At 46.8% G+C, this 15,562-nt stretch overlaps 1 protein-coding gene across 1 annotated transcript in view; it reads right to left on the bottom strand.

Annotated features, from left to right (window-relative positions):
• Nucleotides 1–1,984: 1,984 nt before the first annotated feature.
• The window catches only part of Fam20a (FAM20A golgi associated secretory pathway pseudokinase), a 55,479-nt gene continuing 41,901 nt past the window's right edge, over nucleotides 1,985–15,562 (bottom strand). The window contains exons 3-11 of the mRNA XM_051158960.1: nucleotides 15,005–15,055; nucleotides 13,438–13,516; nucleotides 7,730–7,822; nucleotides 7,213–7,328; nucleotides 6,577–6,757; nucleotides 5,342–5,451; nucleotides 4,629–4,710; nucleotides 4,133–4,192; nucleotides 1,985–2,657 (exon numbers count right to left, since the gene is read on the bottom strand). Coding sequence (XP_051014917.1) covers nucleotides 2,393–2,657; nucleotides 4,133–4,192; nucleotides 4,629–4,710; nucleotides 5,342–5,451; nucleotides 6,577–6,757; nucleotides 7,213–7,328; nucleotides 7,730–7,822; nucleotides 13,438–13,516; nucleotides 15,005–15,055 — 1,037 coding nt within the window. The 3' untranslated portion in view covers nucleotides 1,985–2,392. The remainder of the gene's footprint in view (nucleotides 2,658–4,132; nucleotides 4,193–4,628; nucleotides 4,711–5,341; nucleotides 5,452–6,576; nucleotides 6,758–7,212; nucleotides 7,329–7,729; nucleotides 7,823–13,437; nucleotides 13,517–15,004; nucleotides 15,056–15,562) is intronic.

The raw sequence follows: 15,562 nt of genomic DNA on the forward strand, positions 1-15,562 counted from the left end.
TGCTAGTGAGGTCAGTCACTATTTAAAAGGTCCCTAAGGATAGTGTTCATGTGCTGGCTTACGTCCTGAATGTGAGAAGGCTGTTACTTACTGTGAAAGTATGTGTAGTAAGCAGATGCAGTGTTAAAGAACCAACAATGTAAAATGATCTTTACCACACAAGGTGAGATTCTGTAGTAATGGGTTGGTAAAATGGGACGAGAGAAGCCTGGGAGCCTGACCTGTGATTCCCCAGGGGCGGTGATAATTGAGCAGTGCAGTGGCCAGCACTTTAATAGGACAGAGTTGCCTCCTGACAGAGATGTGTCTAACCCTTAGATCATGGGCCTGGCTTTTGAGACCGCTAAGGCACATCCCTCCAGACTGTTCTCCACCAGCGCATTCTTTTGTTATTTGCTTGCCTTGGTAACATGGAAAGTTTTCACATAGACTCAATACTTTTTTCATGGTAAGTTGAGCAATGGTTCAGAGTGAGTAAGCTGTAAGGACCTGATACCTCTGTGAGTGGAAGGTTTTTGTTTTCTGGTGTTTTTGAAAAATGATGGTCATAGGGTTTTTGTTGTTTTTTGGTTAGAAAAATTGAATGTAAGACGTCAGTGTAGTTAATCAGCATATTATGATCAAACTCAGTTATGGTTTTGAGAAGTACAGCAGAACTTTTATTCTAGAATCTTCAGAAACTAGTCTGCAGCAAGGGAGGCAGCGTTGGAAATGGACTGCAGCTCACTCGACACTGGTTGAAGGTCTCAAACCAGTTTTTCTTTGAACATTTGATTTATTTTATTTTATTATTTTTATTTTTCATTCTCCAGTGTGGCTTCCTAGTGCTTCCCTGACAGGAGAATAGGAGAAACAGCTGATGATGCAAGAAGCTGTGCCTCATGAAAGGGCCACCCTGATAGGTCTTTGGGACTGGTTTCCTCCGCATTGCCCAGTCCAGCCTTCCACTTGACACTCTTGTCTCTGTTCCTCAAGGGCTGGGATTTGCTGGCATGAGTCACAGCACCCATTCCAGCTAACAAATTTAACTTCACAAGTGGGTGTGATGCTGTGCACTTTGGAATACCTTCTAAATCACAGAATGATGTGATTTTACTCTTTTGAGGGCCTTAGTTCTCTTCCTTGCACGTTGGAGGTAGGGGCTTATGCATGTTCAAGAGGGTTGCAAACCTACGTTTTGACTTTGAGAGTAGTCAAGTGTCTGGGACATGGCGAGGCTTTAGGGTAAATAGAAGCAAGGTTATTGTGCCAGTTCAGGGCTTGTGTGCCCATAATGTGGGGTGCTAGGATGAGTCAGAACCATCCACTGCAAGACAAGAATGGTGACTCATGCCTGTAATCCAGACACTTGGGAGGTAGAGGTGGGAAAATCAAGAATTAAGGCCAGCCTGACTACATGAGCCCCAAATCTCAGAAGACCAAAACAGTACCACCCATTGTCAGTTGTCTTGTCTCTTTGGACATACACAGACTGGGTGGCATTCCTGATTCTTGATTTTTGTCCCTTGTAAAGATGCCTTTTCGTTTTCCCTCATACTTTTTGATCATCTGGCTTGTATCAGAAGATAAAATGATATGGTGAAGCCATGCAACCCGCTGTCAGCTAACCCCTCTTGTGTTAGCTTCTCATTCCTGAGTGCTGACATTACAGGCATTTTATGCGTTTATGTGATGCTGGGAGTTGAACCCAGGGCTCTGTACCTGCTAGGCAAGCACTCCAACTGTGTGAGCCACACAGTTCCTCAGTTACCAATTCCTTAGTTTTAATACTCCAGACTGAAGTGCTCCCTTTCTGAGCAAATTCACCTGTAGTTAGTATTTCTGAGGAGTGACCTGGTAGGGATTATTGTATTTAGATAGTGTTAGGGACCGGAATGTCAGTAAAAGGTGACTTTTATATCAACGTGAGATTTACAGATGTTAGGTCTGTTTGGGAGATTGAAGATTTTTTTTTTTTTTTTTTGTGAACCAGGTGTTTTACTGTACCTGCATATACAGTAAGGATTTGAAGGAAGCCAGTTACCCATTTGTCCTTTTATTTGACCTGGTAGAGTAAAAACTCCTCCTGGGAACAGGGCCTCCAAACCTTCCAAGCCTGTCTCAGATCCAGGTTTCACAGTGTGCTCAGAAGATAGTCTGCAGCCTTGATGGAGCCAGGACTTGCTAGGAAGATAGAGCCCCAGCCAGTGAACTCCAGAGGTGGTGACCTCCATCCAAGGGTAAAGATGAGGCTTGCTGGATCCTGCTTGCTCTTTGAAAGCATTCCTGCCTCCTCCCTGAGCTTGTGACTTGGCCTTCAGCACCCCAGGGTAGAAGGGGGCAGAAGGGGCCTACACACCAGCACCCACCACTGGCTTCAGTTGTGTGTTGCTAGGTTTCACTCTTGTAGCTGTTAGCTTGTCAGATTAGCCTGGCCGGAGTCTGGAGCTGAGTGTTGTGCTAGGCCATCAGCTATGACTTTCCACTCCCCGTGGGCCTCTATGCAGTCCTCCACTGTCTGAAGGATGATTTGAAGTCTGCGGTCCAGGGCCAGGAGGTGGGGTTCTGTGAGGACAGGCGCGAGCTGGTCTTCCAGCAGTGACTCCCGCATCACATCGCTGAGTCTGTAGTCAGCCTGAGCCAGCAGCTGAAGGTGCAGAAGTGTTTTCTTTTTTATCCTGATGAGACAAAGCCAGTGGAACCAGGTCAGCAAAGTAAGGAAGGTTGACTTGGTCTGTGCTTGCCCAGTTCCCACAAGCAGCTCATGCAGCTCTTATTCTTAGGGATTTTATTTCCAGGCAAACACATTTCAACGAAAGCCATGTAGAAAAGGAAGTGGTGGTGGGTAGCAGCCTTTGTTCAGTTGCCTTTAGTCAAGAGTTGTCAAGCCATTTGTCCTCTTATCACATTGTGTGTGTGCCTCTGTGTGTGTGTGTGTGTGTGCGTGCGCGCGCGCACGCACGCGCGCGCCCGTGCGTGCGCATGCAGGCTAGAGGGCAGCTTGGACTCTGGTCCCTTTATCTGCTGAAGTGAGACCTCTAGTAATTGTAATGTCGTCAATGGTGATGCCCAGCCATGTACAGTTACTTTGACAGTGCTATCACAGTTAACCGAAGTTGTCTTGTTCTTTTTTTTTTTTTTTTTTAATATTTAAAGCTGATGGAGACACTTCTAGTAGGTGAATGAACCCATCCATTATCTAAAAACCCATCTTCCATATGCCAACTTCATAATGTGTCTCCTGTGTCAGATTCTAAAACCATAGAGACGACAAGTGACTGGGTCCATTCTGACTTCAGGGTTTGGATTTCTTTAACAGCCTTGCAAGCAGCTTAATTGTCTGATTTATTATTTTTTATTTTTATTTTTATTTTTTTTACATAAACAACTACTGCTCATCCTGCCTAGGAGGAGAGATACTTGAATTAAGCCAGGGAGTTGATTTGTACCACTCATGTGCCAAGGGAACAAATGGGATGGTTTTGGTAGGTCCCAGTCATATCTTTATAATTAGCTATAGCTAAGAGGGATCTAATGTCACAAGCCTGGCTAAAATGCTGGCGACGTGGATAGGTTAGGTGCCCTTTAGAGAAGGGGCCAGAATTTCAGTCTGATCCAGCTTTACTAGACTTTAATCAGGGTTTTGCAGACAGGGATGAAATAGCAATATCTAAGAGCTTACCTGAGGAAAAGCAAGGGGCTGATTAATCATATCGAAGAGTGTTGATATGGGCAAAAGTGGGTTAAACATTGAAGTTGGCGACTTTAAAAGATATGATTTTGTTATTGTTTTGTTTTTCAAGACAGGGTTTCTCTGTGTAGCCTTGGCTGTCCTGGATTCATTGTGTAGACAAGGGTGACCTCGAACTCACAGAGATCCACCTGCCTCTGCCTCCCAAGTGCTGGAATTAAATATGTGCACCACCACACCTGACTAAAAGATCAGATCTTGTTTTCTGTGAAAGGGCGAGGGAGACGTTACCGGGGACACTGATAGCTGATAGCTAATAGCCGCAGTGTGGGAAACAAGGCAGCTCACACTGTTGTCTCCGCGATGTCCCAGATTGAGTAAGGCTTTCAGAGCTGGGTTGCAAGCAGGAGGAAATGTCTGAACTGCCATCTGCTCATGGTGCTTAATGGTATAAAAACTTACATGCAACACTGTGAGAGAGGGGCAAGGATGGAGATTTCGTCCTGGGAATGTCGTCCGAACCTAGGAGAAGACATGGGCTTCAGCAAGCAGGGCCCTTCACACATGCTGTCTTCTCTAACCCTCCTGTGAATTGGGTGGGATAAGGCTAGACACCATGGCAGCTGTCTCATCAGTTCCCACCCCAGCCAGATCACAGCCACACTTCCTCTGCCTCTGTGGGCCAGCCACAGGCTAAGCCATACCGTGCTTCCAGCAAAGTACCAACTACTGAAAAGATAGAGGAAATCTCAGCATGGCTCATTGGTGGGTACAGTAGTGCCTATGCACTGGAGAATAGTGGTGCTTAGCAAAGAAGAGAAGAAAAAGGGTTGTGGCAAACAGGACAAGATGGAGGCTGGTCCAGGCAGAGCAGGCCGTCCTCAGGGCCCGTGTCCAAGCAGCTGCAGGAAGTGTGGCAGGAGACAGGGAGAGCTGGGACGTGGCCACTAGTACTTACCCTCTGGCATTGTCAAGATGAATAAGGTACCCGTCGTCCCCAAACTTGGTGAACATCTCATAATGGTGGCGGTCCATGTTTCCTGCAGTGGAGGGGAGAGAGCAGAGCAAGGGTCTGAAGGTCACAGGGAGCTCCTGGCCTGTGTTTTGGGATTGGAGGCCAGTCAACACTTAGCACATGGATCACAGCCAGCATTTCTAGGCTTACCCCGCCCCCAGCCCCACCCTGGCAGTCTAGTGAGCAGAACTGCCATTGTGTCTCTTGTACACATCAGTGCTGGGCTTTCTCAGGCAAGACAGCCACAGTGATGGCAGCATCCCTTCCTGGTCACAATGGATGGTAAGATTTCTAGTTTGTGGAGCCAAGGCCTTGTTTTGGCCTTCGTGGTGCTGCATACTCACTTCTCACCTTCATACTGTCTTCCTGTCAGTGAACATCCAGTTTCAGAGCCGATGCCCATTTGGCCAGGGTGGTGCATCTGTCTCACCAGTGGCGACCACTTCAATACCTTCCTCTCCCCAGCCTATGCCACCCCATTCCCTTCTAAGAAACCAGGGCATGCTAACTTTGTCCCCTTGGAATTCATGTGAGAATATGGAGATGTAGGGCTGGCTAATCCTCATGATTCAGGCCGTAATTTTGCTAAGGTCTCCCGGAGTCCTAGGCAAAGAGCGATGTACGTTTCTGCCAGGTGCCCTGAGTGGGGTACTTACCAATCAAAAAGTCAAAGATGGCCATGTCGATGATACCAAGGAGCCTGTTGCTGCCGTTGTATGGGTAGATCTGCTTTACTGTGTCACAGTAAAGAGGGTTGAGCTCCCACCTGAGGGGGAGAAGAAATCCTGGGGCTGGAAAAGCCAAGATGCCAGGGTGTTGGGGGCCCTCTCCAAACCATACCCACGCTCACAAATCCCTGCTTCCCCATGCCTGCCCTGGCCTAGTGATCTCAGGATGCCAGGTGGTACCTGGGTCTCTTCAGAAGGACCCTGGCATCTAGCAAGGGCATCTGGGAAGGGAGGTTGCAGATTCCAGGTGATGGAAAGGTTCAGAGAATCCTTTGACTTTGCTGAATGCTAAGCGAAGGCTGGGGTGCCATATGCTAGGAGGTCACAGCACAGGTGGTAAAATGGCTGGACCAACACTACACCTGCTTGCTCCTCCCAAATTCCTCCTACACCACCCCATGACCTCCCACAGGCTAGCCTCTGCCACGCATGCCCTGCCTTCACATAGTCTTAATGAAGTACTTTGGTCAGCTCTTCCCACCAGAACTGTGGTGATTTGCAATGGACCTGTTCACTAAGTCCACTCATTTGGTGCATCCACTGTGATGGATATACTAGGCCCAGAGTATACAGCCAAAATGTCTAGCTTTAGGCTTTACTCCCTCAGCTCTTGTGTGCTTCTTTTTAGAGGTGTATGTGATATGCATGTGCATATGTATACATGTTCAGGTGTGTGGGTGCCCATGTGTGTATAGGTAAGCATGTATGCAAGGCCTGAAGTTGATGTCCAGTGTCCTCCATCCCTCCCCACTATTTGCTGAAGCAATGTCCTGCAGGACCCAGAGCTTGCCAATTCTTACCAGTCTGTTTAGATGTCTTGTTCTGGGAATCTAGTGTCTGTCTGTTGTATTGTATGTTTGGATTATAGGTGGCTGCCATACCTGCCTGGCTTTAAGTGGGGTTTGGGGTACCTAAACGCTGGTCTTCATGCTCACATGGCAAGCACTACCCGCTGAGCATCTCCTCAACCTGTCTCTATGTGGTTGTCATAGAATAATGAGCTTCACAGCCCAATATACGAAATAAAGGGAGCAAACATCCAATCTGTTGGTCCTAGGACCAATAAGAGGATTGAGATAAGTGTTAGGGTTTACATGTGGCCATTCTGAAGAGCTGGGCTGCAGGGCCCTGGACATGCTGTTGTGGTCAGGAAGCCAACTCACTCCTCTTTTCCCGACAGAGAGTAGGAACGGATCCAGGGGTTCGGCACTGACAGTCTGGGGGCCAGGTTGAGGGATGGCAGGAAGGCGGAGAAAGACCCCTCCAGCAGGTGCGGGTTGCCACAGACAGCATACTCAGTCTTGCACATATACGGACACTTGGCGAAGAAGCATACGTTGTTAGCTGAAAGTTGAGGGAGGAGAGGAAAGTAAAGTGGGGGGCTGATAGATATGTCATCTGCTCTGAGAAACCCCTTAGGAGGACGATGGGAAATTCCAACTCCTGGCTTGGGAAAAGGCTGTTGGGCCTAGAGGATGCTACTAAACTGAACATTTCGGGTACCAAGTTTCACATATCTGTCTCAGAGCATCCTATCATGTGATGGATGTTCTTAAATCTCTGCCTCCTGGGTAGCCAGCGTTGTAGGTTCAGTGTCAGCATCTCCCACAACTGTTTACTCCATAGTTTATCTGGTGTTATGCTTAAGCAGACCTGGTGGGAGTGTTGGACGGCAGCACCCTCCTTCCCCAATAGTGCATGTGTTAGTGGCAGAGCTCAGACTACTGTTGAACCTACCAGTGGACATGATGCTTAACATATACTTAAGACCCAGAGTGTGGCTTTGGCTGATACTCCACCTGGAGAGACAAAGAAAACACTCTGCAGGATTTCATTCTTGGTGACCTCTAGGATTTCCTTGGTGACATTCACTAGCCTCCCCACTGTTGGCGGCACCCGTCGGAAGTCCAGAATCCTGGAAGAGAAGGAGCCTTGTTCAGATGTGAGGGACAGCCAGGGACTGGGGGAAAGCCCTGCATCTGGGCCGACTCCTTATACTTGTTTCGTGTACACCTGCAACCCCAGTATTTGGCAAGCAGAGACGGGTGGGTTAGGAGTTCAAATCTAACCTCAGCTGTGGGGTGAGTTAGAGGTCAAGCTGGGCTACATGATGCACCATGTAAACAAAATAACATTTAATAAAAAAAAAATAACATATGCAACTTGTTCATTACGTTAAGAGGCTCTCTGTTTTTAACCTAATGGAGTTGGAAGGAGATATTAGATTTGAAGGCCCTGCACTGAGGGAGAAGAGAGAAAAAGCAAGGAAGGACCAAGTCCTGCCGAGTCTGTGCCATCTCCAGGGGCTGGGCCTACCTGTCCAGGTGGAAAGCTGCGATCTCAGCATTGTGTCTCTGAAAGTCTATGAAATAGAAGAAGTCCTCGGGCGTCTCCTCCTCTCGCTGCTGTCTGGAAGGAAGGGAGGAATCACGCCCTGGACTCAGCCTTCAGTGGTAAGCCCGAGGAGCGAGTCTGTTTGAGGCTTTTTGTGTGGGTGTAGATGGTGGACCCACAAATTAGGAATAGGGCTCTCCCTCCCGGGCAGGGGAGGGTACATGCAAAGTAGGAAAAAGCAGGTTTCTTATAGGCACAATCAATGCCAAGTTTCCTGCTTAAAGAGCTTTGGGAGTTAGTGGCTGATTTACCCCCCACCCCCACTCCCCAGAAGCCCCCCAAACAAAACCAAACAAAAACCAAGAAAGGAAGACCAAGCAATCCTGTGCAGGTGTTACCCAGAGAGAGTGGGTTATTAGAAGTGATGATGGTGTGGACCTAGATGCCCAAGTATGAAAAAAGGTGAGGTGTGAATCGACCTGACAATAGAAAGTGCTAGAAAGTGCTAGACAAGGAACTTCGTATGATTGTGAACAAAGACTGCAAAGTTACGGGTCTGAGGGAGAAATACAGGTGACAGAACTCTTAGAAACTCAGGTGGCACACGAGAAAGGGCCCAGCCAGAGAGCTTAGGGAGCCCGACATAGATGGTACCACTCTGGCTGCATTTTCAAATTGCTAATGGATTCCTGAAGAGCGTCAGTCTGCCCAAGTATGTTGTGGGGTGTGGTGCCATGTTGGGAAAGCGCTTCCTAATCATTGGGGCATCCTGGTCTGACTTCCGGCCTCCATATTGACTTCACTTTCATGCTATTAAGTGAGGGAGGATGATGATAATTGGAATAATTTTATAGTCCAGAGTGTGGACCTTTTCCGAAGTCTGGAAAAGCAAAGGAGGGCGTAAACAGAAGCACCACAAACAACCAGAATAATAAGGCACACTTTGCCAGAAGAGCACAGGCCAATCCTGAAAACCACAGAGAGGCTGCTGGAAGTCGACTGTAGAGATGCAGCCAGGTCTAGCATAGCTGTCACATCTAGGCTTGGGGGCATTGCTGGATGCTGCGTGTCTGTCCCCATTCTCCCATAAGAACATATGATCTCCGATTTTTCATACGGGATATGATAGATTTAAAATTGGAAGGCTATTTTTACTTGACATCATTGACTCTTCTATTTTGAGCACTAAGGAATGTACTTCATTTGTATTATGTATCCTGTATGTTATATTTTAAAGTATCACCTTGGAGTCAATGAGATGGCTCAGTGGATGAAGGTGCTTGCCACCTAACCTGGTAACCTGAGTTCTGTCCCTGGTTCCCACATAGTGGAAGGAAAGAGCTGACTCCCAAGAGCTATCTCACAACCAACCCCTGACACTATTAACGATACTCTGTTATGCTTGCAGACAGGTGCCTAGCAGAGTAGTCCTCTGAGAGGCTCTACCAGCAGTGCCCTGAAACAGATGCTCAGATTCACAGCCAAACACTGGGTAAAGTATAGGGAGTCTGGTGAAAAGTTGGTCTAGTGGGAAAAAGGACCTAGAGGTGACAGGAGCTCCACAAGAAGACCAACAGAACCAACCAACCAGAGCCCAGAGGGTCCTACTGAGACTGAAGCACCAACCAAGGACCTTACATGAACTGGACCTAGGCCCCCTACAAAGATGTAGCTGATGGGTAGCTCAGGTTTCATGTGAGTCCTCTATTGAGGGGAATGGGGGCTGTCTCTGGCATGGGCATTTTTGCCAGCTTTTCAATTACTTCACCTTGGTGGAAAAAAGACGTGCTCAGTCCTGATGGGACTTGAAGAGCTGGGGCGGGTGGGTAGGGGGGCTCCCCTTTTCTGAGGAATAGGGGAGGGGGATTAGGGGGAGGGACAGATGGGCTACCACTAGGATATAAAATGAATAAATAAAAATTTAAAAAGTAAAAAAAAAGCCATCTCTGATTTTCATATGTGTGTTGTGCAATTTGCGCTCTCTCTCTCTCTCTCTCTCTCTCTCTCTCTCTCTCTCTCTCTCTCTCTCTCTCTCTCTCTCTCTCTCTCACACACACACACACACACACACACACACACGCACAAGTATCGCCTTCAGCCTTCATGCTCAGAATGTATACTTTCCAAAGATAAATTTACATTCTCTCTGCAAAGAGACATGTGCTTACCACTTTAATTTACTTAGAAAGGACACACACACGTTTTTAGGAAACACATTAAATATGACAATATGCTTTTGCTTTTTTTTAATACTAAATTTCATAAAATTGTGAGTGCAACTTTGTGTTACATATGGTTTTGGCCCTTTTGTGTTTTGTTTCCTTCGTTAGTGTTCCTTAGGTGACCTGCTCTAACTGGTACTCTCTTAGGTACTCATAACTTAAAACTCTTGGCTGGCCAGAACCCATTGATGGAGCTTATTTAAAGGAGCATGATGCTGAAGAGTCACATGTGCCTGCTGGGGTCTCTGCTCATGGCTGTGTATGTCCACTCACTGCTGTGGCTGAGTGACAAGTGATGAGCACAGCCATCTGGGAGGCCAAGACAGCATGATCATTAAGCCCAGGAGTTTGAAACCAGCTATGGGAAAACCCGGTCTCTTAAAAATAAGACATAAGGGGCTAGAGAGATGGCTCAGTGATTAAGAGCACTTGACTGCTCTTCCAGAGGTCCTGAGTTCAATTCCCAGCAACTACATGGTGGCTCACAACCATCTGTAATGGGATCTGATGCCCTCTTCTGGTGTGCATGAAGACAGAACACTCATACATAAAATGCATGAATAAATAAATCTTAAAAAAAAAAAAAAAACAAAACAAAAACAAGAAGACATAAAAATACTGGGGAGATAGGTCAGTCTCCAAGCATGAAGAATGATATTTAATCAGAACCCAGAACCCACATTCAAAAAAGCCTGGCATCAGTGCTGGGGAGACAGAGATACTCACCTATTTGGTGAGTTCTAGGCCAGTGAGGGACTCTTATCTCAAAGAACAAAATAGCAAGCAAACAGGACCTAAGGAACGATTCTCAAGGCTTTCCTCTTGCTTACACACACACACACACACACACACACACACACACACACACACACACACATGTGGGAGCACCTGCAACAACACACAGACAGACACCAATACAGTCATAGAAGCACACTCACAAATGTGCACAACACACACACACACACACACACACACACACACACACACACACACACACACACACACAATTTGATGGCTTTAGTTTCCATCATGAAATTGTCCTTAGGAAAAGGAGTGTTTTTATTTATATTCCATTTCTTTCATGGTTTTATTTATAGGATGGAGGCAGACTCATTAGCTTGTGTGGTGGTTATAAGCTTAGTTGGCAACTGGATTAGACTGAGAAAAGCCTACAAGGTCAACAACACATAACTTTGAGTGTGTGCATGGCCTTTCTAGGCCAATTACATCATAATACGATAGTACTTTGGGAAGGCAGTGAAAGGAAGGAGGCAGGGTAGTCATTGGGTCCATGTTTCCTTCATCTCATCCTATGTGCCTTTTTCTCTGCCTCCTGGACACTATGGTAAGAACTTCTATGCTCCAACACACCCTCCCTGCCACAGGGACTGAGCCCTTTGAAACCCTTAGCCAAAACAAATCCTTCGCTGCTAAGTTGTTTTTCTTGGCTATTTGGTCACCACTATGCAAAAGCTAACATGGTGGGAAGACCTTGTCTGTGCCGGCCATGTGGCCTGATTCAATGATCAAAACAGTGGTAGGTAGTGGCAGGAGAAGAGAGCAAAGAATTTACTCTTGGCTTAACACTGACACTCAACCTGACTCTAGTGATGAAAGGACCAGTGCTAAGTACTTTTGGCAAATGAAATGTGAAAAGTGTGTATGTGGCAACATTTTTAACTTCCTGACTTGTTTTATATGGTGGGTGGTGGGATTTTAAAAATTCATATATATGAACAGATGGTATTAAAATGTTTCTTTCATATCACCGAAAGCCCACTGGACTCTGAGCAGATGGGACTTTGTTATTCCAGTCGTTCAAAGCTCCAAAAAGAAGCCAACATGCAGCTCATTTGCTCCAAACCTGTCCTTCAAGAGGTGCTTTTGGGTCGGAGAGGTGGCTCAGTGGTTAAGAGCGCCACCTGTGCTTCCAGAGGTCCTGAGTTCAATTCCCAGCAACCACATGGTGGCTCACAACCATCTATAATGTAATCTGATGCCCTCTTCTGCAGATAAAGCACTCATATGCAATAAATAAAATTAATTTAAAAAAAGAGTGATTTATTTAAAAACAAAAACAAACAAACAAACAAACAAAAAAAGAGGTGCTTTTGTCCCCTAGCTCAGAGACTGAGACTCAGTGTTGGTGTCTCTAGGCTTCAGCACCACAGCTAGTGACTGGCCTATTCAGTAGGCTTCTCCTCGGTCAGCTAGAAATGTGTGGATCACAGTTAACACGAGTAACCAGCCTTGGAAGGCAGAAGACTTTAGAGGAGCATGAGGCATGAGCAATGGCCCCTTTTATAGGGACAGTCTTTCCTATGCATGGCATCCACAAGAGGGACATTGTGCTAGGGCAAGGCATTGTACTGTACTCCAAGAAAGCCAAACTTGTGGCCTACAGACCCAAACACACACACACACACACACACACACACACACACACACACACACACACACACACACAGGCAAATGTACTTTAAATCTGAAGACGGCTGTTGCTATGAATAAAATACAAATCAATATAAACACATCTTTGACTTCACTTAGAAGCCTTTCTTTCTTATTGTCTAGGTTTTTCAAAGCCAGTACTGTCACGTAAGTAAACTTTGTGATGTCAAAAAGTGGGAGATGGTTGGTCCAGAATGAGGGTGAGGATTCATTTTAGTAGGAGAGAGTCAGCTTAGCAGTCTAGCTTCCTGCTGCAATTCTTGGGCCCACTGTTCAGCATGTGGAGTCTGGGGCAAGCTAGCTTCTCATAGGCTTGGCGGCTCCACCAAAGTGTGGACATTATAGTGACACTTGGCTCATGACGTTCAGGAGTCAGTCGATGTCTAAAACCATATAATTCATGCAGAGTGTGCCGCACTGATGCTATTAAGGCACTGAGTTAACAGTCAGAGTAGCTGAGATGGTTTGGATAGGCATGGTCCCCATAGATTCAGTGTTTGAATGCTTCACCCATAGGGAGTGACACTACTAGGAGGTGTGGCCATATTGGAGGAGGTGTGGCCTTGTTGGAGCAAATGTGTCACTGTGGGGGCAGGCTTTGAGGTCTCTCTCCTATGCTCAAGCTATGCCCTGTGTGGCACAGACTCTCCTGTTGCTTGTGGGTCAGGATGCTGATCTCTCGGCTCCCTCCAACACCATGTCTGTCTGCATGCCACCATGCTTCCCGCCATGATGATAATGGACTAAACCTCGGAAACTGTAAGCCAGCCCCCAATGAAGTGTTCTCTTTATAAGAGTTGCCGTAGCCATGGTGTCTGTCCAAAGCAATAAAACTCTAACGAAGACAGCAGCTATTACTGTTTTTAATGATTATCATTGTCACCAAAATAGTTCCATGTGTACTGCAGATGGACATGCGGGAAATGTTAGGCTACTTTTACTATATTTTGGTTAAGGCTCCCTGAGAGCTGCCGGGGGGGGGGGGGCACGGAGGTGAGGAAGGAACGCTTCGCTTACCTCATGGGTTTGAACATGGCTTTCCCGAAGTCCGAGAACCTCAGAACCAATTTCAGGTGGACCCCACTGGGTTTCACAACTGTGAGGGGCAGAAGGGTGATGTTTAAGCTCTGGGCTGTGGAAGCACTCACACACCCTGTCTTTTTCTGTTACTTAAGAAAACACCAAAGACTGCATGCTTTGCAAAGGCCGAGGGGCAAACCTCCCACTATGTCAGGCTTTGGCTCATGTGTGCAGAGGGGTCCACGACAGTGATTGTGTCCATTTGGGAAGAAGTCAGATAATACAAGGTTCCCCAAAGAGACATGACTGAAAACTCCCCAGAGACTGTTTTCCTAAAAGGACTGGGCCTCTTTTCCTTGAGTGTCAGCTGTGATCTCTTAGCTTCCCACTATGTCGTCTGTTGTGTCACACTTCTGTGTCTGTAATGGCTTCCTATTTAAGATCCTATGCCTGTGCTGGGTCTAGGGCTTGTAAAATTCTTCTTTTTTATCTTATTTTGTTTTGCGGTGCTGGGGATCAAACCCAGGAACGTTTGCTTCCTGTTTTAAAACAGCACATTTGAGAATGCTCTTTACGGACCTGAACATTTTTGTGTATTTGAAGATGTATCCTGACACATGGGCTTCTTGCTAACCTTTCATCTTCTCTCCCCTTTCTTTTTGTTGCCTCTCCTCCCGTCTCCTCCTACTTTTCCTGCCTTTTCATTTCTCTTCTGTACCCCTTTCTCCATTCCCTTCCCTACCCCCCCTTTACTCTCTTCTCTGCACGCTCCTCCCCTACTCTCCCTCCCTCTATTCTTTGAGATAGGCTCTTACAGCATAGTTCAGGTTGGCCTTAAACTTTTTATGTAGCCTAGTTTGGCCTTGAACACATGATTTTTTGGCTTAAGCCTTTCAAATCCTGGGCTTACAGGAACGTGTCGTCCATGCATATATAGAAACAGTGGTAAACATATCTAGGTAGGTGACTGAGGCTACTCAGGGCTAGGAGCAGTCTGCAGGCTTCACTGCTCAGACCTACCTGAAGCCAGTTTGCAGCACCCAGAGGAGAGCTCTGATATATTTTTCTCCTAGCTTTTCCATTCTTTCTGACACTTACCCCAGTTAGGTTTCAACCATGGTTTCCTGAGAATCACTTGGGATATTTTAAAGAGATTATAAAAAGGCCATGGGCCACCCTCTCTGCAGTTGAGCTTGGATGTCTGGAGGTGGAGGCCAGGTGACAGTATTTTGTAAAGCTCTCAGGTGTAAGATGGTGCATCAGGAACTATTGTCCTGTACACCCACATTTTGGATCTATAATCCTACTCCAATCACCCAAGATTCCATCTATATTCAGATTCTGATTGAGGAAATCAGAGTAGAGACAGAGATGCTGTGTTTCTAACAAGCTCCCTAATGATGCTGATGATACCCAGCCCCGCACCACCAGTGTGATGCTCCCCAGAGTTTCCAAGATGCCTTTTACTGTGGGTGGCTGGGGGAAGTGTTGAGTTCTCAGAGATTGGGCAGGGAGAACCCCTAGTGGAGGCTGGTTGGAGGGTGGGGCCAGGTCGTTCACTCACTCTGTGAGCAGTCACAGGCCCCCAGCAAGGCTTTCTCATCCTGGCTGTAATCTGTGAAGGAGAAAAGGAGCAGTGAGCACTTCTGTTAGTGTTCCTGAGAGAGCCAGCCAAAGATGGGTTCCCGCCCCACAGGAGGAGGGACTAATGAAGCTCGGCAATCCTAGCCATGAGCACCCAGACACCATCTTTTAGAGCCTGGGGCTACAACCTTCTTCTGCCTGCTCCATCCCAGGCTCCATGCTTTCTGCCTTTCCCTGTACACTCCAGCCACTCTTGGTCTAGTTTTGCCTCTGTTAATAATGTCCCACATCACATGTCCTGTCATAGGTGCTTGAAAGTACACACTTGGGGTTAGTGGGCCTGTGTTTGAACCCTCGTTCCAGCACTGGCTTTATTCAGTTTGCCAACCCCCCTCTGTAACTGGCAGTGATAGTGTTTATTCTAAAAGGACATAAGACGGAACACAACGCCTGGTACGATGGAAGCAGCACTCAGTAAACAGTGATGGTCACTTTCCTTGAAGACTACAGAACATCTCCTTCGGTCTCTGTCACAAGG

Source organism: Acomys russatus, chromosome 16 (genome assembly GCF_903995435.1).
Source record: "Acomys russatus chromosome 16, mAcoRus1.1, whole genome shotgun sequence".
In the NCBI taxonomy this organism is placed as follows: Eukaryota; Metazoa; Chordata; class Mammalia; order Rodentia; family Muridae; genus Acomys; species Acomys russatus.